The sequence below is a fragment of the Euwallacea fornicatus genome, chromosome 29 (genome assembly GCF_040115645.1).
Source record: "Euwallacea fornicatus isolate EFF26 chromosome 29, ASM4011564v1, whole genome shotgun sequence".
Taxonomy (NCBI): Eukaryota; Metazoa; Arthropoda; class Insecta; order Coleoptera; family Curculionidae; genus Euwallacea; species Euwallacea fornicatus.
In genome coordinates, this window is record NC_089569.1 from 733,657 (window position 1) to 755,325 (window position 21,669).

At 38.6% G+C, this 21,669-nt stretch overlaps 1 protein-coding gene across 3 annotated transcripts in view; it reads right to left on the reverse strand.

Moving 5' to 3' along the window:
• LOC136347682 (lachesin-like) overlaps positions 1–21,669 on the reverse strand; it is a 210,315-nt gene that overhangs the window by 12,878 nt on the left and 175,768 nt on the right. For all 3 annotated transcript variants that reach the window (XM_066297903.1, XM_066297905.1, XM_066297904.1), the window contains 2 exons: positions 4,391–4,561; positions 39–167 (listed from right to left, as the gene is read on the reverse strand). In XM_066297903.1, the coding sequence (XP_066154000.1) occupies positions 39–167; positions 4,391–4,561 (300 nt within the window). The remainder of the gene's footprint in view (positions 1–38; positions 168–4,390; positions 4,562–21,669) is intronic.

The following is a 21,669-nucleotide window of genomic DNA, read 5'->3' on the forward strand; positions in this document are numbered from 1 at the left end:
GACACCCAGTATAATGTGATTCCCAGCAGCTTACTTACAATTCACATTGAGAGCTATCCTTTTACTAACAGCTGGAGGTACATCGTTGCTGGCAATACACAGGTATGCGCCCATCTGCCTCCTCTCTAACCTCCAAAAGTGTAAGCTCGTTCCGTTATACGTGTCTTCTGTAATGAAACAGCAGCCTTGAATACTTATTAATTCACACTTACCGCTTAAATTATATCTTTAATGAGAAGAGTTTTATGGCTAACAAGAGGTATGCTGTTCAATTTAACGCTGTGCAAAAACGATGGGAATTACGTAGTACTGACCATCACATGCAGCTGAATTACGACCATGGTAACCACCGACAAAAAGGATTCCAGACAGTTGGCGATGGCTCTACAATATTAAGCCATATTAATTATTGTGTTCTGTTGGTCGTGACTCGAACAATTCTAAATCGATAATTTAATTTGCGCCACTATTTCCATGTCAGATTAATTGTTCCGTTGTAACAGATACATGTTTCTGTTCTATAAACAGTTCTATTCGCGTATTAAATAACTAAATACGTTCCTACGGGTTAAAATCCCATTTGGAAAACATCATTCCAGTTAGAACATGATATTTAATACGTCACTGCCGTCCACTGAGCGTTAATACGCCCCTTTAATACATGCTTTTATTTTTGACATTAAGAGCCTCTAAGTCCGACCACGGGGCAAACGCGGATTGGAGGGGGGTAAGTCGAGCAACGTCTCAGCTGAAATGTTTCCCGTTTTATTGTTTTTTTTTAGCTCATTAATTTTATAATTATAACTATTGATAATCTCGGCTTCCATTAAGGCGTCCGCTACGTTCGCGAGTTACTATTTTCCGAATATTGGTCGTCGTCGTTGGTACTCTCCCGGGTTAAATGTTTCATTCACCGTCGAATTTGTGACATGCCATTGTAGAACGCCCTGTAAATCGTTTGCGCGGACGTCGTGCGGCTCGCGTTGAAGAAACGATAAATCCAGCGCTCTCTTAAGGTTCCAACATGGAATGAAAATGCATACTGCTACGACAAGAGAAATGGGGGGGATCTTTCGTTAAGGAGTTTAGGATGGATTGCCCCACCTTTTCCGCCTTTTTCAAATCTCGTTTTTCGTCATTTCCTAGTGAGAACCGGAAGGTAGCGCGCCATTCCGAGCGCCGAGCCGTGGGAATCCGACTGAACTTCTGAAAATTTCCAAATTCAGCCTGCCCATCTCGGACGCACTTCACGGGCATGGTCTGCCGGATGTAGTGGACTACTCCGATCGAAAAATAAGGCGAATTTTTCGTCTAAACCCCGCGGGCTCTATAAAACTATGAATTTTTTTTTCGTCGGTAGCACTGTTTGTGACGTCTACGAAAAGTTTCGCATCGTGCTGCGCAGCACGTGCTTTCCTGAACATGCGAAAGTTAGTTTTCCGACTTTTACCGTGTTTTGTTGAGCAAAGAATTTGCTTCAAGTCTTGTTTGCGGGATGAATATTCCGCCGCGGAAACGCTGAGGCCTTTGGTGACACGGCAAGAACGCTCGTACCAGCGGTGCAAAGACTTTAAAAAAGCTCGAGAGGAACAACGCCTCGGGTGACCAGCAACATCTACCGATGAAAGCTATGTCAAGGGAATCACGAAAGTAGTTCTTCAAAATCGTCGAGCGATAGTTGAAGACCTTGCTGGTGCTGCGAGCGTCTTATTTGGATCAGCCCTTTTTAAGAGATGTGCCGCAAAGGCGTTAAATCTGGATTTGCCCGACCAATCGAGCGAATATTGCGCAAAGGGTGAACGAAGACGGTAAAAACCACGTCAAAGTCGCTCAAAAATCAAGGCCAAGTTGAAAGTTTTCTCCGATCATCGCGGTGATTATGTGTCGTTATTGTCCTTGAGAGGTCACAATTATGAGCGGATAATTCTCGGTTTTTCGCACCACGACGAGGCTGCGTCGGTTTTTTGAGAACGCTTTGCCAAAAACTCAACTCGTATCACTCCAGAACCACCGAATTCTCCCGATACGGCGCCGTTTGACTCCTAACTCAACAAACTGAAGAGACCGCTCCCGGGACACGTTTCGCATTATAAATAATTTCGACCTATTTTTTGATCACAGTAGTGCATATATCATTTATTTATAAATCATGATTCATACGAACTACATTAAAATATTAATAAGAGGTTTATGAACTGTTTGAAATCACAAATTGGAGTTTATATTCAGCATATTATATCCATTATTAATCATAATTGTTGCTGGCAGTATATTGGCAAATAAATAATTAGTCAGCGCTCCTAACTCTCTGACCAACAACAAATGCCAATTTTAGGTCAAATCATTAGGTAATGGACGTCATAAATAATGGAAAGATACTTATTGAAATATTAATGAATGTTAATGCTGTTTTGGTATGTCAGGTTTTTCATTACGTAAAATTTGAAATATTTATGTGAGTTGAGTGAGAAAATGCAGACGATCTAAGGCACTATCGCTGTTAGTATGTTTTTTAACGCTAAGACATTAACACTGGAGGATTTTAATGACCCCAAATCGGTCTTTGCGCAAACTTTTAAGCGCCTCGCAGGCAATAAATCACGTTCGACTTCACGAGAACTGGTCCAAAAGTAAGGAAACCCGCTGTACATACATTTCAATTGCAATGGAGAGTTTCAGCTCTGTGTTGCAAATAATTATGTTTCCCATGAATAGTGGCAGTTATAGCTCTTTACTTTAAGGGGCCGACAGAAAAACGTGCGATAAACCGTTAATGGAGGAGAGAGTTTCCACGTTAAAAAGATTCGTAGTATACGAGTTGAAAAGAACCTGAAAACAGATACATTTAATACTTGTTCTGGATACAAACGAAGCGTATACAATTCGCCAGAGTTTAATTAAATTTCGTAGATCTAGTTGGAATTTTTCTATTGCTGCTCCCATCCAAAACAAAAGGAAACGCCGACAATGTACACGGTTCTAATGGAAGAAAATGGGATTTTTAATTAAATACATCTCTGGCTTAGTTTTTCTCGTAGTTCCATGCTGGAAATGTGAATTGCCCATTTAAGAGCTTTTCATCTTGAGAAAGGGCAATAAAAAATTGTTTCGGGATATAAAGCACAAATAAACGCTCGCCGCAAAATTAACCAGAAGTTTTAATTCTGAGTTTTCCCTCTAAGATGGCAAATTGCTGTTTCTCTAAACTGGTAATTTAGTGGATGCAGGACAAAAACTCGTAACTTAATAATAAATTTAAACCGAAACAGCGTGAAATGCACAGCGGTTATGTTATACCTAGCCCACGTGGAATTTATACCTCAATTTAATAATGCTCACATAAAGTTTATTTTTCATCTCTGCCATGTTTTGAAACGGTCTCTACCGTTTAATTAAAAATAACATATCCTTATAATAACATCAATTTTGAGTTGTAAGTTTTAATTCAATTTGGCTTTAAATCCTTGAAATCACTGAGGCAGCTGATTTTCGAGCAACAACCCGAATGTCTTTTTGCTAGAAAGGTCCTTAAAACCCATTTTCGGTAACAATCTAACGCAACTGACCAAATTTCCATGTTAGCAACTCCTTTTCGCAATCTCATGTAGATTTATATCCCTGGATTTGCGACAGTGGACCTGAAAACGTTCTACAATTTTATCCCTGGATGTTAACGACCAGAGTTCTTTTTCCGATAGCCGATGGCCGCCCGTTTAAGGCCGTTCAGACTGGGAGAAAGGGACATATTTTATAAATTAGAGTAATTTGGTCCCCGGCGAAAAAATGGTGGAAAATTGCTCTTGGGGAATTAATGCTTTTGACGCCCCTCGCCGGACAGCACAATATTCATTTTTTCTTTTGGAGAAATATGTCGCAAATTGTGTTACATTCAAATAGATCAACGATTTTCCAACGGAAAATCGTCTTAAATTCGACCAAAAACTTACCAGAGCCGTATTTAGGGAAAAAAGTTGATAAGCATCGGTGAAAAACGAAATGTCGTAATATGACGCTAAGCTGTCGTATTGAAGCTTATTGAAAACTGCAATGGAAAAGTGGTCTTAGTTCCTATCTATCCCTTGCTGCAAACTGGAAAAAATTTAAGAAAAAACGGTTTTTTTTCCGTAACAACTGAAAAACGAAATTAATTTTATAACCCGCCGCAGGGGGAAACTCCCCCAAATCGCAATTTCTCTTAGATTTAACCCTGTTTACACCTATCACTATGTAAAACTGTCACATCTAATCAAAGTGCATCCCCAATTAATAGTCTTCGCCCAGACACTCCTCCAACACATAAAAATCCGCAAATTCTAGCTATAAATAGCATTGGTGGCGTGTATACAGGGGCAATCACATTTACAAATTAGCAAAAGCGACACGCTATTACCTTTAGTTAATTCTCTTGAGCTCTTCCTAAGTATAATCGATTGGCCATCCTCTCGTTTCCACACTATTCTGGGGGTGGGATGGCCGGTGGCTTTGCACCAAAGGGTGGCATTGTCACCCTCTGAGACCGACACGTCCCCACTTGTGTCGTTGTTTATGATATCCGGTGGCACTACAACAGAGAGAGAGAGGAATGTTTGATGTTTCGAGTACCATTACCAGTAGAGTGGCGTAATGTTTGGGTTACATTTCTAGTGACAAGAAGTTTACGCATTAATTTCGCTAAGAAGTGAGGTAGTCAGTTGCGCCTCGGGCCATTTCGAAGTTTTGGGATATTAAGGCGTTTTTTTTTCTGAATTCCCAATTTCTTCGGAGGTGTCCAACTATTATACACTGTGCACGAACTCCGGCAATCCTGAAGTGTCTCAAAACATACACGATTGATTAAGAAGTACCTTATATAAAAACTGAAGAAGTTTAACAAATCTACCATTCTGCGGTATTCAGAAATGTACAAGGTGCGTTACAAAGTAGTAGTGAATTGACGTTATGCTTTTCTTATAGAATGGCAAACTTTTTATGGCGTTTTCTGATTGTCCCTGACATTCTGAACCCATTTCATGTAACATGTCCTATGGCTAGCTCTAGCGGTTGACCAGAAATTGCAGTTATAAAGAAAACCAAACGAGCTAATTTTTATTAGGTTAAGTATGCAAAATATGCAGATGCGACAAATTTGATGATGTAAACGGCTATTATAAGTGTCATTAATAAAGGTGATAATGGGTTGTCTATTATGCAAGTTTGGATAGAAGGTCAAATAAATCGGCCCCCTAGATCACCGGACTCGACGCACCTTGACTATTTTTTATGGAGCTACTTAAAAAGTAAGGTGTATGTCACGAAACCGGCAGATTTAAATGAGTTAAGAATAAGGATTACTGACGAATACCGTCTCATTATTTTTGAAGGGCCGGAACACGTTATTGAAAACTTTTGTTACAATTTAGCTCATGATCAAGCAGTTTAGGAGGCACATTTTAAATGGTTCCTTTAATGAAAATAAATTCATTTACCTAAGAACAATTTCCTTTTTTTTCTTGTTTTTTAAATTTTACAATAGCTTCCGAACCGCCGAAGTTAGCCACAGGACATGTTACATGAAATGTGTCCAGAATGCTCGGGAGACTCAGAAAATGTTATACAAAGTTTGCCAACCCGTAAGAAAAAACATAACTTCAAATTGCTGCTATTTTTTGACGCACCTTGTATATTTACGAATACCGCAGAATGGCAGACTTTTAAATTCCTTCAATTTTTATATAAGGTGTTTTTAACAAATTGTATATTTTTCGAGATACTGAATTTGAGATATTGCCACATCCGGTACAAGACCTAGCCGGTGGCTTAAGCCTTGTAACGTATGATGGAATGGTACCGTGTCAAAGACTACATGTTGTGAAGATTTTTTAAGGTTCCCTATACTATTTAATATTTTTTTTACTTAATATGATTCTTCTATAATGATTGGGTTACATTTTCTCCTCTCAGTGCGCTTGCGCAGGGTCTAACAAACTAGTTGCGCGAAAGTAGTTTCATAAATCACTATAGATAGTTTTTCATTTGTCTAAATTGAATAGCGCACTTCATGAACTATTCTGTACATAAACAAACAACTATTCTTCAATATCGCCAGGCACAACCAATCGCTGTTGAATCTTTGTTCAACCGCAAACACCAAATCAATCAAAACAGCTTCGGCATATAATTAAACCATCAAAACCTGAACGACTTAAATTAATAAATTTTGAAACGGCTGTTGCGCTGAAATAATGGCCCATGTTAATTAATTAATTTAAAACATTAAATTCAAAGATCCACATTTCAGTTCCTTGATTTGAATCCTTTTGATTTTCAAAACAAGAGGTGCGCATTAGGAGGGGTGACCATAAAAACAAAAACACCCAGGCAGTATTGAAGGGTCATGTTTTGGGTAACTTCATCTATTAATTTAAGGGTTTCCATGATCATCTTTTGTGATTATATTCGATAAGTCCAAGATATAATTTTTAGGTTCCATCAAGATTATAACAGGCATAGCGCGTCCAGGACTAATTTTGTTGCGTGGCGGGTGCGAAGACGTATTGTTGCGACTTGCGGCTGCCTTTGAAGCTCCGGGCTACTTTTCCATCTTTCGGGTGTGAGCAAAGCTGTCGTCGAAACCAGTTTTTTTTAATTGGTTTTAGAAAAAATGTCATAGTTAATTTTAGTAAATTACTTCACGATGCCGTTTTTGCAGGAAAATTCACATTCCTGACCCTCCTTCATAATTGAAGAATAGTTGGTAGCCAACAGGTGCCCCGGCATATCAAACATTGGAGAAGGATCGAAGTTCAACGTGCCAACTTTATAATTCCCTTTTAAAATTCCAATTGAATGATGACAATTTCTGTCTCCGCAGCCAGGCTCGAAAACTGGAAATGCGAAAATCATTAAAGGTGATTTCGGGTAACGAGTGGTATACATTTGGTACCCCAGATTGGCACGTTTATCCTCATTTAACCCCACGCGCAGAACGAAGAAAGAATATACCAATTTGACAATCGCCGGCCGAAATCGCTTCAGGAGATTCTGCATCTGGCAGGAGTAATCTGTGCCTTCATCCTCAAATCTCATGCTCCTCATCAAGCATCGCTCATATCGACATACGCAAGCTATTTTAACAGCATTTCCGTGCCCACTTATTATCCGGATTTCCTTTTCCCTCAAAACCTACAATTTATTAGAGTGGCAGAGATGAATTAAAGCGACGCGCCTTGACATAATCACGTACTAAAATGACGTGAACGCGTTTCCCTGTTTTGCGTCCAAGGATTATAATCTCACCTCTTTAGCGTGGGTTGGTCGTTCTACTCGTCGGCATGCAAATATTTTGGCAAAGCTTTTTCTATTGTCTGCACTTTGCAGTTAAACTAAAATTACCTCGGGTGGAATTTATCGCATCCCCAGTTTAACGACTTGCCCTGAGAGCTGTAATGCATTCTTTCGATGCGGGGCTGCAACATCGGGCTCACCGTAAGTTGGTATAATGGTCTTATTACTCCCCGATACACTCTTAACCGCCCAAGTGCTATTGTGGCTAATGCAGCGCAGCAAAACTGCTAACAGGAGTTGCGCAGCAGATTTTTTTCGATTTATACAAAAATGAAGTTCATTAGGTGCGGATACCGTTATGGCCCATTTTAGATGATGATACATGTTGACACGATGCGGCCACAAGGGATCAACTTTATCTGGTGTCAATTGTTAGTTTACAAACAGTCCGAGAGAGATAAAGCAGGACTGCTGGAAAGGGATAGTGGATAAGCTCTAATTACACCCTCACATAGACCTTGGGGGCATATTTGCGGATTGTGGTTTAGGCAGTTGACCCTCGCTCCCTTGCTGCTTAGGTAAATACTTTAATTGGCTTAAACTTGAAGTTCTGTTTGTGATAAAGGGTTTTGAGATCAATTCGCTTTCAAGTGGGAATAGCATTGTCCTGGTACATATCCTTAAAGTTTCGCCCCCCTCTTATCGTTAAGAGGGTGCTCTAGTGCCTATGGACCGAAAAAGTGTTTTTTTTTTTTTTTACGTTTTTCGATAGTTTATGGCCATAGAATTAATATTATACAGTAAAATTAGGTAAAATCCCTTGATTCTATCCGATTGGATAATACCAGTGGCGCACCTCCCATACGCCTATAAGAATTAATATGGGAACCACTGCGCACGTCAAACTCTACAGCATTTTTCTTTAAATAGAAGGGAAATATGCTCTTTGGATTGCTGTGTAGGCATGCTGAGTGCCAATAAAATATCTTGCGCCGCTTTGAAAGTACGAAGGAAAATATTTAATTTTTCCTAATCTTTAACATCTCGTATCTCGCAAACGGCCCATCTTAGAAAATACGTTTGTACAGGGTGTCTCTAAGAGGTCTGTAAATGATTGCAATATAGATTTCTAAGATAAAAACGTAATGAATTAGCTTTAGTTACCTCTTAGTCCAAAAGTGGGCGGTTTTAAGCAAATTCAGGACGTCAAAGTGAAGATTAAAAAAGGGAAAAAAATATTTACTTGGTTTGCAATGCTACTATTTGAGAAAAATGTCTCATCAGGCAGTTTTTCCAGACGAACTAACCTGAACTAACCAGAATCCGTTTACAGTTTCGATACACACTGTAGAGGGCGCTGTGAGCGCTAGGTGAACTTTCTTTAAAGGAGCATAACTCATTTTTTATCACGCCGTATAAGATTTATTTATTCTTAAATTTGTGTTTTCCTACGTGCTTTATGGAAAACGGGTATCTTGGTACAAGGTCCTTACAGGCATTCGTCCTTAAGATATTTGAAGTTTAAGGGGGTGGTCAAGTGTGACGACTCAATATGTATATATATATATATTTTTAGCTTTTCGATAATGTATGGTTATAGAGTTAATAGTCAATAGTCGTTTCAGGCGAGTCATCCTTTTTTGACTAATAGCAATATTTCAACGCAGATACGCGAAGAGCGCGCACTAGGGATTTGGAGTAGATGGATGGGGTGTACATTGTAGTTTTTCCTGCATATGTTTATTTGAATATTCTTTCGCAGTATGATCGAGTAAAACGATAAATTTTTTAACTATTTGTGTAAATGCAGTCGCAGACGAATGTCGCTTGAATTTCGAGCAAACAGTGGCATTTAAACAAAATCTGAACCGAAAATTGCGACTTTGACCAATGAAGAACAGCAAGATTTCTCGTTACATCGCAGATTAGCGATTGAACGATATTCCGATTTAGTGGCGAACATGCGCAGAGCAATATGGGGTGCTTATCATCATAACATTTTTACGGACGAAAAGCTTCAGCGTCATCTTTGTCCTGAAGGTGGAGACTCATGGTGCAAGTAGCAACGGCATAAAGGACAGAGCTACGTGCTCTCATCCACCTGCTTTCGATGAAGAAATTCAACAGGTTTTAATGTCAATATATGAAGATTTAAGTCAACACGATTTTCTCGAGAGGTGTTTAGATTCCATCACGTGAAACAACGGCGAAAGTTTCAACTCTTTCCTTTGGCACTTAAAAACACATTTTGAGGCATGAAATTATGGAAAATTGCCACTCGTTCTGGTACATGTATATTTGACGATGGCCACGCACCCATTTTAAAAACTTCCGAGACAATGGGACGCAACCTTGGTCCGGACAGCGTCCATTTTGTCTGTGGGTACGACATCACCGAGCAGACCAGCGCGGTTGCGATGCCTCGAAAGAACCTCACATCGCCGGGTAAGAGACGTGAGGAGCTGAAGATGACTTTAATGATACAGAGGAGAGACTTTTGTATAGTTTTGACATTGCTGATTAGTCACAAGGGTAAGTTTTCTTATGGATTTTTCATTTGAAAACTCTAAACGCGTTTTTCTCAAAACGACAATTTTACACTTGGCGCAGCTGGTTACGCGGAAACGACTGAACGTCTCGGTCTCAAAATCTAGCCCAATGTTCAACGTATTTATGGCCATCGATCGAATCTCAAAATTGGCAAAAGATTGATTTAAACGAACAATTTTCCCTCATGTGTAGCGCGAGAAAACGTTTTTTTCTGACTTTTGCAAAAAATGTCACTATTTTCTTAGTTTACAGTGAAACTTAAAAAATTTGGTACGGGCAGTAGCGACGGTGATACGGATTAAGGATATCTTTAGATTTCCTGTTCCAAACCTCTAGAAGGATCGAAATTACCTGTGCCAGCAGAACTGACATTTCTTTATCGATATGGAAGAAGCTTCACTAACAAATGGATATTCTAGATTATAAAAGAAAATCATTCTACTGTCCTAAATCATATCTTTTAGATTAGGGAGGGAAAAAGGGCCCAATTACATGCAGCACTTTTTGGAAAAAAAAATGTTGAAAACGTGCTTATTTTTAGCCGTTGATACTAGACTACCCCCTTAGACCCATGTCAAAAAAAAGGGACAAAGTGAGGCATAAATTCCAAACAGGCTGCCACTTGTTTTTGGGCGAAAGTGAAGCGCGTCATTCACATCGGGCCATTTGAACGAAAGCCACAGCTTTATGCAAATCGAAAAGTTTGTGGGTAGAACACTCGGTTTGACCAGCCTTTCGATGACAATTTTGTGCTTTAGTAAATATTTTATGTGACATTGTGACAACCTAACCTGAACTAACCCGCTTTGATTGATACCATAGCTAACCCCTTAACGACTGATTAAGGAAAGCGCCTTTAATCACACCCGACAAGTACCTGCATGTCCAAAACGAATTGGCACCAATACTTCATAATGTAAAGCCCTAATAGGGTCCCGTTTTAAACTCGGGTCTTAGGAAAACACCCTTAAAAATAATTTATTAATTCCGAAGGGATTTTTAGGAGGCGTGTATATTTCTCAAAGCGGATAACAGGCCCTTTTTGGAAGCTTTGAAATTAATAAAACAGCAGATAATTTGAGAAGCCGTTATAAGAAGCTTCTCGGTATTAATATTGGATTGAGGGTAAAGACGTATAGGTACTTGAAGTTTAAGAACAAATTAAAATGGGAAGTAATTAGGTAATAAATTTAAAACCTTTATAATTGGGAAAAGAATGTGAGCATGCATCATGTGCCAGTTTCGATCAAAAAAGCTGAATCCAGGAAGCACGGATTAGTCATCAAATATTGGGGAAAAAATGCTTATTCCATAGGTCAGTCAGAGACTCGGCCCTTAGATTGCCCTCGCCTCACCTTGCCAGGTGTCCCTTTTTGGCCTCGTCTCCGATTGAGCCACGAATATCTCTGCGGCAGTAAATACGTTACTTTGTCGCTTTATAAAACAAATAACTAGTGCAACAATGAACTTTTTAGAAAGTAAAACTGAGCGCCTCAACTAGTTCATAAATGTTATGTGCAGAATTACCGTTTTCTTATAGTTTCTTTAGCCGTTGAATAATAGGTTAATACTGACACGTAATTAGTTCATTATGTAACCAGTGAGCGAATCTGCTACAGTGTCTTCATCACGTCTATTATTGGTTTATGCGTAAATGTTATGGAAACGAACACCAAGTATAGCGTCACCATTAATGTCAGGGGTTAAGGAGTGTCGCTTTTTTTGTCATTTGGATTTAATTTACGTTTAATTAAGGTAAATTGCAATTCAGGAGCAATTAACTATAATTATTACCTTTTAAATTGAAAATTTTAATATCCTGCATATGAATAAGCATTTTAAGGCAAAAACTCTATCAGGATTCCTTTTAACTTCCTCGGTACCATGTTAGACAAACACCTTAACAAGGGGACCCCAAGAAAATGCAAACCTTTGGAAACCATCCTGTATCGATGAAGACAAAATGTTTTTTTACCACTCTTATTCTCGCGTAAAAAAAATCGATCACGGAATTACATAAACTGTAGCTTCTGTGTTAATTAACACACCCCGTAAAACCTGTGGAATTAGCCACCTTATAGTTCAACGCTAGCATGTTTTTTCAGCAAAGACGTATACGAGGCAACTACCTCTGATGAGTGTTAACAAGTACGAAACTGGCCTATGGTTCGGTGCCGCGTTGCACCGACATGCAGTGCGGTATGCTTCGCGGCATGGGAGCGCACCCCTCCTCTGGCAAACCTTTTGCTGATTTCAAAACGAACCTTTACTAATTTGTATACCAAAAATAGCTTTCCGCAAACGAGTAAATGAATTATGATTAATGTTAAAAGGTGATTTAGCAATTGTTGTTTACACTTGGTACACTGCTGGAAAAAGATCATTACGTCCCCGGTCGAAGTTTTAGCTTAATTCGTTCAAGAATGTACGAGTTTACTTGATCTTCTAGATGCAAGTCATAACTAAGCTTAGGTAACGTGTCTCTCTATATATAGAGGGTGTCCCATTTAAAGCTCCGATTGAAGATTCCTCAAAAACGAAATTATTCTTTTGATTTCAAAACTCAACAATTGAGAAGGATCGCTGCAGTTTGAATGGATAATTAGAAATGGTTTTATTCATGGAGATGCTGGAAGAAATGCTAGTCGAGCAGTAAAAGTTGATGTTGAAAGATTTCCGGATGAAAGAGTTTCCTGTTGGACGACTTTTAACAGTGTCATTAAAAATTTCAAAGAAACGAAAATGTTAGAAACAAAAGAATGCAATCGTTCCCGAAGTGTAACACATGAATGCAATCAAATTGCAGTTCTTGCAGCTGTTGCCTTCGATCCCCACGTAGGTTGTCGTCAAATTGCTGCCGACTCAGGAATATCAAAGACAAGTGTCCAAAGAATTTTGAAGGGTAAATAAAATTGTTAGAAAACGTTCCACTTCCGATCAAACGGGTGTCCAGCCCATTTTTGTAGAATATCTCGTGAGGTTCTGAATGAAATGTATCCAGATCGATGGATCGAACGGGGCGGTCCCCCGAACTGGCCTCCCAAGTCGCCTGATTTGACCTCAGCAGATTTTTTTCTCCGGGGTTTTTTACGGGACAACGTTTTTGCAGAAATACCAATAACTGCAGACGACATGAAAAGGTGAATTGAAAGTGCGTGCCAATTGGTAAATGTGAAGATGTTGCGCGGAGTAAACAATTCTTTTCGAATACGAGTTGAGACGTTTGGAACCTCCCGCCTGGAGCAAATTTTTGAAAATTTGCCTCCACAAGTTTCTCAAATCAGGATTTTAAATTAATTTGTTAAATTACACAAATATATATACTTTTTTATAGAAAGAATATTTTTTTGGTAGATTGAAGGATTGTTGTGAGTTTTAAATAAAATATGCGTTGCAAAACTTTTCTGGAAAAAAAATGCAATTTTTCCGACTATTTTGAAAGTTCGACAGAAATCCAGTATAACTCTGGGGCAAAACATCTAATAAAAAATTGTTCAAATGAAAGATGTTCATTTTTTGGAGGTCTACAGGGATCTGTAAAAAAATACAAAGTTGCCATTTGGAAAAACGCCATCTATGGCAGGTCGGAAACTTCTGAGACTACCCTGGTACCCAGCTATTTGTTTAAAAAAATTAACAGGCGTTATTGTTACTTTGCGGCCCGTCGCCGAGGGCGCCGGGTGTTACAGAAACTTTGTAGTCCCTTGCCGGGGACGGTCCATAAAAATAGAACACACCCGCTGGCCGGAAACTCATTGTTTCCGCCATGGAAATTACGATGTAAACAAACAGTTTCGATCCATTTGTGCTTAAAAAAATAATGTTAAATGCAATACACTGTTTCAGAGAGTTTCTGCTATGCATGCAAACTAGAGACATCGCTTATAGGAGCTTTCTTGTAAAGTCGTTTTTCTCACAATTTGAAATCACCACTTTGAAAGGAATAACACGTTTTTCAACAAAGACGAGAAGTTTATTGGATTTTTTTGCTTTCTTCTTTGCCTGGCATTTAAGGTGCTCTCAGGGCCTTAAATATCTCGTTTTAGGCCCCACTGTTGGAAAATCACATACTAGAAACGACATGGCTCTCCAACACTTACCAAGTAAACTAAAGTGTTTTCCTACCTAATAAATGTTCGAGGAAGAGCTGGTCCCTATGGATTTAATATTATCCGGTATGCAAAGAGAACGACAGAGATAACTGGACTAATTATCCCCTCAGCGTTGGTCTTGGGTTGCATTTGCGGTCCGGCGAGTCTGGCTTAATCCGCATTATCTAAATAAGCCAGTTAATGAGCAATTTGCTGCGAGTTTAAAGCGCTCACATTGGATATTCAATGACTATAAATTCCTTTGATCCTTCAATCCATTTGCGTACCACTTTCAATTGAATGTTCTTTGGAACAGGCAAATTATTATTTTGTGATTCTTTATTAAAGTTAACACTTTCGAAGGGCAACGAATGGTCCAAAAAGCTAGGAGACGATGACCCTATCCGGAAACCCTTATTAACCCTTCCAAGCAAAAAACTTTTCTTGCTTATCGTAAAAACCAATTAGTGCGATTATCTAAGCGATACAGGATTAAGGATCGCCTTAGAGGAGTGTACCCCTCCGAAATGTCTCTGCAAGCATTAAATGGAAAAAAAAATAGAATTGGGACTAACAACGTTAAATATCTGTGGATTTTTTGCCGCAATGTGGCTTCTTGCGAACAGTAAAGGTTAGTTCGTTTGAATGGTTTGCTTTTGACGGCTTTGAGCTTCCATTTAGAGTTTCACCAATTACTCATTCGCAGGATTTAGAGTCATCGCATTTTCATGCACACGATATTCTTCGGTAATTTTGCCGACAGTAAAGGCATAGTGTTTGTTAAAACAACGGTGGAGTTTCGCAACTAGCTATGACTTGAAAGCAGGTGTCGTCATTATCGTTAACAAATAACGTAACCAACAATAACGGCCGCTAATGCCGGGCGGAGCTTGAACAAGTTCAAATCTTTCTTCAGACTTTTTCCCTTTTTGAAATTAAAATAGAACCTTACAAAAAGCTCATCATTAAATGCCATCTTACACTCGTCTCACGAATCAATGCATTTCCTAACCAGTTACGTAAAAAGCGATTTTCTGATCTTAAAAAATAAATTTTAATTTTTGTAACCGGATGCACAGCGCGGTGGGGTTCGTCCTATGGTTGATCATGAAATGTAGGCAGATGCTTTTTCATTGCATAATATATAGGGTGTTTCATAAACATGCCGACAAACTTCCGGAGAATGTAGAACTCATAAAAATAAATATTTAGATCAAGTAAAGTTACATCTGAACTCGCTCCGTTTCCAAGATATCGAATGTTTACATTCTTTTTTTTTTAATATAAGAAAAAATCATAAATTTTGGTTTAGGATAAGGACGTAAAATTGAGAATGCGTTATGCGGGAATAAATGTGCATGTTGTGGGGTAGGCAGAATATTTTCACCTGCCCCAGTGGTGTCCGTGCAGACATTTAATGGAACGGTTTTAATGAAACAAATTACAAACCACTGACTTTTTTTAATGTAAATTTATATTTTTTTAAATTCCATTAATCCTTAAGAAAAAAGAGCTCTTGTTGTTTTGTTGCTCAAGAAGTCGTGCTCACGATAAAAAATAATCTTCCATTCTTATGCCTACCAAAAGCTGATAGGGTTCCAAGAGACTTTTTAAATTTTTGTGAGGAGAATTAATACTTTTTTTTGTAGAGATTGAAGACAAACATGTGTCAAACATGCCTCATCCCAAAATAATACCCTGTTTCCAAAGTATGGTTCTGTTAAATTCTGAGCTATTTACACGTATAGAAGAAACGTTGGATAGCTGCAAGGACGTCACTAGTGAAGATGGCAGCATTCTGCCTCCTCCAGAATATGTAGATATATCCTGCCACAGTGCGTCTTTAATGTCACGTCCCTATTCCAAACTGTTTTTGAAATATTTAATAAGTTTAAAAAAAGGAAAAATCAAACTGTGTCTTGGAAACGAAGTGATTTCGGACCTTACCTTGTTTGATCTAAATTTTCACAAATTCCCTGAAAGTTTGTTGGTATGTTTCTAATACTCCCTGTATATACTTGTGCAAGTAACAACACAGCATACGGAATAACTTTAAGTTTTGGTAAATTTTTTGGTATCCTGGTCTCTTCGGCGTACAGCAAAATTGTTCACAAAATATGATGTATGAATCTCATTTATATTGCACGACATTCGCTCGTTCCGCTGAATTCCACTAGTTACACAAAACCGTATCCTTTGCTAATGAGTTACCATAATGCTCTCATTTTTAACACTCACTGTTGCCCATTATTATTAAAACAAATCTCTTTTTTTTTGTAGACGAAAACAAACAAAAAAATTATTCGTTTTTTAAAAATAATGAATAAACTTTTAATATAAAATTGATAGAAAAATGAAATAGAACGATAAGCATATAAAAAATAAACAAAAAATATAAAAATAAAAATTAATAAAAATATTAATGAAAATAAACAAAACATGAATGAAGAGTAATAAAAATAAGCAAATTAAAAAGCCGAAACACAAATTTGACTTCTGCTCGTGCCGCGTCATCTGCGGCCTGACGTTCGAGCGCACCCTGAGGGGTGTTGTCTTGTCAGTGGTGCTGCAATCAGAAAAAGTAACCCCTGTATAGCATCGATGGCAGAGAGCTTAATGAAGCTACAATGTTCCAGACGTCTGAAAACTATAATTTTGCAAGTAAAACATCAATCAAGTTTATCGTCCTATCTTGTTGGATTAAGTTTTATCTAGCATTAACGTCAGATCAGCATGAAACAGGAAATCGGCTTAATTACGGCTTGAGCTTCTAAACCATGAACTAGCTTCGAATTGCGGTATCGAACAATTCCACGATGTTAAGATAAATATGTTAATTAGTGCCCTACTGAATGCACTGAGGAATGCAACTTCGAAACTTGTTCGAAATTATAGGGCTTTGCCATACCCGTTATCGGTTAATCATCACATGATATGCCATGTAAATCTGCCTCCATCGGAGAAGATATCATTACAGCCCTTCTATGCTATTTTATACAGAAAAAACGCGCTTTAATGACTTAATGACGCTTCAAATTGTCCAGCCTGGAGACCAAAAAACTCAAACGGCCCCAGCGGATGTCTTTGAAACTTGTACGGGAATTCTAACTTTTCGCGCAAAATGTCGGCTTTCTTATGTAAATTTTGTTAGAAAGGAGAAGTGTCCTAAATATCTGTCAAACAAAGGGACTGTCATATACTTTTCGGAGCATAGAAACTTACTTTGAATGGGACAGGTAATTCGCTGAAATTAATTTAACCGTGTTCGGAAGCGCAAATAAGGGCGTTGATAAGGGATAAGGGCGTGAGTTGTCAGAATCCCTGGCATAATGAAAACGCGGTTTGATTATCAATAACTGTATTTGTTTGTTGTAGAAAATGCTCTTTATACTTTATAAATTTCTTAGTAAAAATCGGAAATGTTCCGAGGGAATTTCCGAATTTATCAAATAACACGAACTATATACAAAACGGGACATTTCCAAGTTCCTGTAGGTATCGAAGTTTGGGGATACTTTAGCAGTCGCTAAGCGTTAATGAAATTGTTGCACTTCTTTCTGCAGGTTGGATTGGGCTGTGTCGTCTAGTTTACTCATCTATAGCTGGTGGAGACGTGGAGGGAGACAATATGGCCCATCGCAGCTCAAATTCCTCACCAAAATTTCCAGAAATCCCCCGTGTTCCCACCAATTTTTTTTTTTTTATTATTATATTTCGTTGATGACAAATTCGGATATAAACTGAAGAAACCGTAGCCTACCACTGCAACACCCTGCAGTAGCAAAAGCCTGAAAATTGACGTAGCGGTAATTGAAAAAGGGGAGATTAACATTTATGTGTCGAGTGTCTGATGATTTATATACCCCTTAAATATGCTGGACAAACAATAGGCATTTTTCATGTGTTATACAGGGTGCTGTAATAATGCGTCGCACTTCCTTAGTTCCTATACCTAAAGTTAACAATTGTTTTTTTCTGCAGGATTACACAGCGCACAAAAGTGTATTCCCAGATATTATTTTTTAGTGTACAGAGTGACCCCAAAAAATGTGACGTCAGTGATTTCCTTCAATGTCTTCTGGGAGTATTTGAGAAAAATTCGTCTGCGTATCTTGAACGTAGCTTTCCTGCGTCCTCCTGACTTACGACTATCCTGAACACCTCCCTGGCTACGAGATTTGTTCGAAATCTTGGAAACAGCACCAACATTTAAAGCTCTTGCCACGTCACATTGCGTTCGACCACATTGACGAAGCTCGACTACTTTTTGACTGAACTTAATTGACAAATACACGTGTTTAGCCGCGTTCGATTCCTAATAAAATTAAGTTATAGCAACCTGTTAAGACCAGAAGCGAAGTGAAACCTCATAAATCAAAACGATCAGAATATTTCATTTTTTTTCAGGCGAAAAATTTCAATAAACGAAAAAATCATGACAACGATAGAGGTTTAAATCGGAACAGTACGTATTTGGCGCATATGAACTAACGAACATTTAAAGCAGCAATTCAGAAATGAAACTTAGAATGTGTTCCAAATTCTTTCCACCACTGCACTTAACGGCAGTTTTTTATATTCTTCAAAAAATACCATAGAGCCCTTCAATAGAGTCAAACCTAAACAAAACACGCCCATATCTGCCCAGTTCAGCACATACCCAATTCCCGTGTGGAAGTTTATTGTCAACCTTTGAAAACATTTCCATAATTGTTCACAGGGGAATTCCAACAGTACCATTAAAACCATGATAATAAAACAATGGTTGAAAAATTACTTCGACGTGCCCAGATCGAGAACCAGCGATGAATGGGGCACGTTTTGCATTGAATCGGATCTGATATATTATGTCGATTAATAGTGTACCGAAGTGAGTTATGGTTTACATTCGGTAGGTAGATCGATATGTTGTGATATTCTAAAAAATCAACAAACAGAAATTTTTAGAGGGAAAAGTATTTTTGAGATAATGGAGCAGAAAATCTCATTATTTGCACACCGTCATGACCTGTATTTCGTTAACGGATTAAAATAGAACAAAGCCGCTTGCACTTTCAGTCCTGATTGTTAATCGCGGTCATTAATAGACGTGTTGGTTAAGGTATTGTAATCGTAAAAAATTAAAAAATTGATGTGATTTATGAATAACTCCAATTGGTCTTTCAGTTCAAACAAACTTTTTGTCCCTTTCGATATTTCCTGCCATCCATTGCGTCATCAATTTCCAGCATTATCAATTTAATTGCGTCTGTAAGAGTATTCACTTTAGCATAATTGCTTGGCCTCATTAGAAAAATGAACGGAATAAAGCAGTTTTAATAAGGCCACTGGCGGACTTTTTCATTGCCAGCTAATCGTGTTTTCGCAATTCGCGACAATAACGGGAATCCTAAAATCTGGGCGTGTGGGTAATGAAACACCACATCCCGAATTTCCCCGTTTAACACCATTCCACACTTCATCATCTCGTCCAGATTTGTTTCGGATTAGTCTCTCCCTTTTTAAGCAGCGGCCGCTCCTTCGCCATTTTGTGAGGAACATTAAAATTAAATTGAAGTTTCATGCTTTTGGCGTCTCAGCGAGAACATTTCTGTTTGGTTCACGTTAACGGAGCATCATCTATTTCCGTACGAGGGAAATAATCCCAAATGCTTCAATCATATTTTCTCGCTCTCTCATTTTCTACATAACTCCTAATTTTCAATTTTCCATTCAAACAGCTGTACTTCGTACGGACTAGGTAAGTAATACCAAACCCGTACAGACTCCCCTTTGTGTCTAGCCGGGTTAATGTTAATTTAAAATTATGTTGGCAGGGGCCGTGTTTCATAAAACTGAATCGTATATTTTCGCGCATTAGTGAGCCGAGACGCGGTGTCTTTAGCAAGTAAATTATGAAAATGTTTAATATTATAGGCCAAAAGGGTTGCTAGTCTTTGGAAATATTATGATGCGACATGCCCTAACATTTCCCAGTTCCTCTGTAACTGGAAATTCGAATTAATTCTTTCGGCGTCAATGGACGTATGAAAGTGTTCTCCTATTAAATCTCATAACTTACTGTTTACGGCATGCGAAAGTTATTAAACGGTTTGCCAATACCGTTTTCATAATAATTTATAGTGGGCATTCAGCAGGTGCGACAGATTCACAGCGAGTTGTGTATGAAAAATTCCCGTTATTTACGTAAATGATGCCCCTCTTTTATATATCAAAAGGGAAGTAGAACGTGAATGGAAGACACATTTACGATAATACCTCGGGAGATTTACGACTGCAATCGAAAATACGATAACTGGAAGCTGGTAGGTGATGCCTTGTTAATTTACCCGTGATTGTTTCCTTTTGCCATATGGAAAGTTCTAAATACTCCCAGGATATCTGGTAAGCGGCGACGAAAGGAACGCGACACACGCGTCACATTAGTCCAACGTCGCAAGAACAATCTGAGGCTTGACCCCGAAAATAGCGCCGATAAATTGCCGTTTGACCAAACCCTGCTACTTCTCCTGCATAAAACATAAAGTCCATAATCCAGTAAAGAAGTTTAGGTCAAAATATGGCGATTGAAAACTTTCAAACTATTGCGTTTCTTGCCAGCTCCATGGGAAGTTGTTAGTCCAGATGGCGCAGTTCCCCAAGACGTGAATATTTCCTAGTTGGTGCGTGATTGGAACTAGTTTCTGTCTTTGGGAAATTGCTTTTCAAAGTTGTTTTTAGTGCGCCTTTGTTGATTTCTAAGTCAGGGCACTCACAAAACAAAACACTATAACAATAAGCTTAAACTTATTTACTGGTGTTGGAATAAAGCCATTCTGTCCTAATTTAAATCCCTCCCGACGGGCATCAGAGAGCAGACAAAATGTTTATCTGCCCGTGCATTAACTGAGTTTAAGGTCATAGTAAGTGTATGTGTAGGTTGGCTTAAAACTTTTAGGAAGCTAAAATAGAGCCAAAATTACCCGAAAGGCATTTATATGAGGGGTGAGGACATTAACCTAGGATGTAAGGTTGTTCCGTCCCAATTTTGAATCGAGAACTTTACACGTCATAATTAGGATAGCTCGCCAAATAAAGAAAATTCCAAGAGGTGCTCGAAGGGTTCACTCTTCACTCTCGAGCGCAGCTTTATGCATATTCTTAAATTCTGCATTGATTTTACATCGTCTCTTAAAGCTATAACGATCCTCCTTTGCTCCTTATTAATATCAATGGCCACAGGTTTATAAAAGAGGTCTTTTTTAGCCACCCATAAAGAATAATATAATGGGGTCAAATCTGGTGGACGTGCCAGCCGACGTATGCGTCCATTCATTGAAATTACTTCGCTAGACCAAAACCCAATTCATGGCCCTTTATTACTTTTCAGCTGGATTTAACATTTTACTTGCAGCCTGTAAAAGTTCCACTTAATTCCCGTTTGGCTCATGACACGTCTTTTAGACTTCCGAGATAACTTGCACATATAAATGCGAAACGTAATCATCCAATTCTAGCATGTTCCGTTCTTCTCGACTTGAAACACAGCGTTGGACCCTCTTGTGCAGGCGCCTGAGCCTGAATCAACCTGGGTGTCTAGGTTCAGTCGGACAACCCCGGCCACCCAAGTTCTATGGTGACTACCTTGAGCATATTCTTGAACTCTAAACGACACAACTCTACTCTAATCTGATTGGCCCGAATCTCCTATGACTGCCGAAATTTTCATAATTAAGCCCCAAAAGAAGACACCATGCGCATTTATTTAAAATTTTATGATAATTTT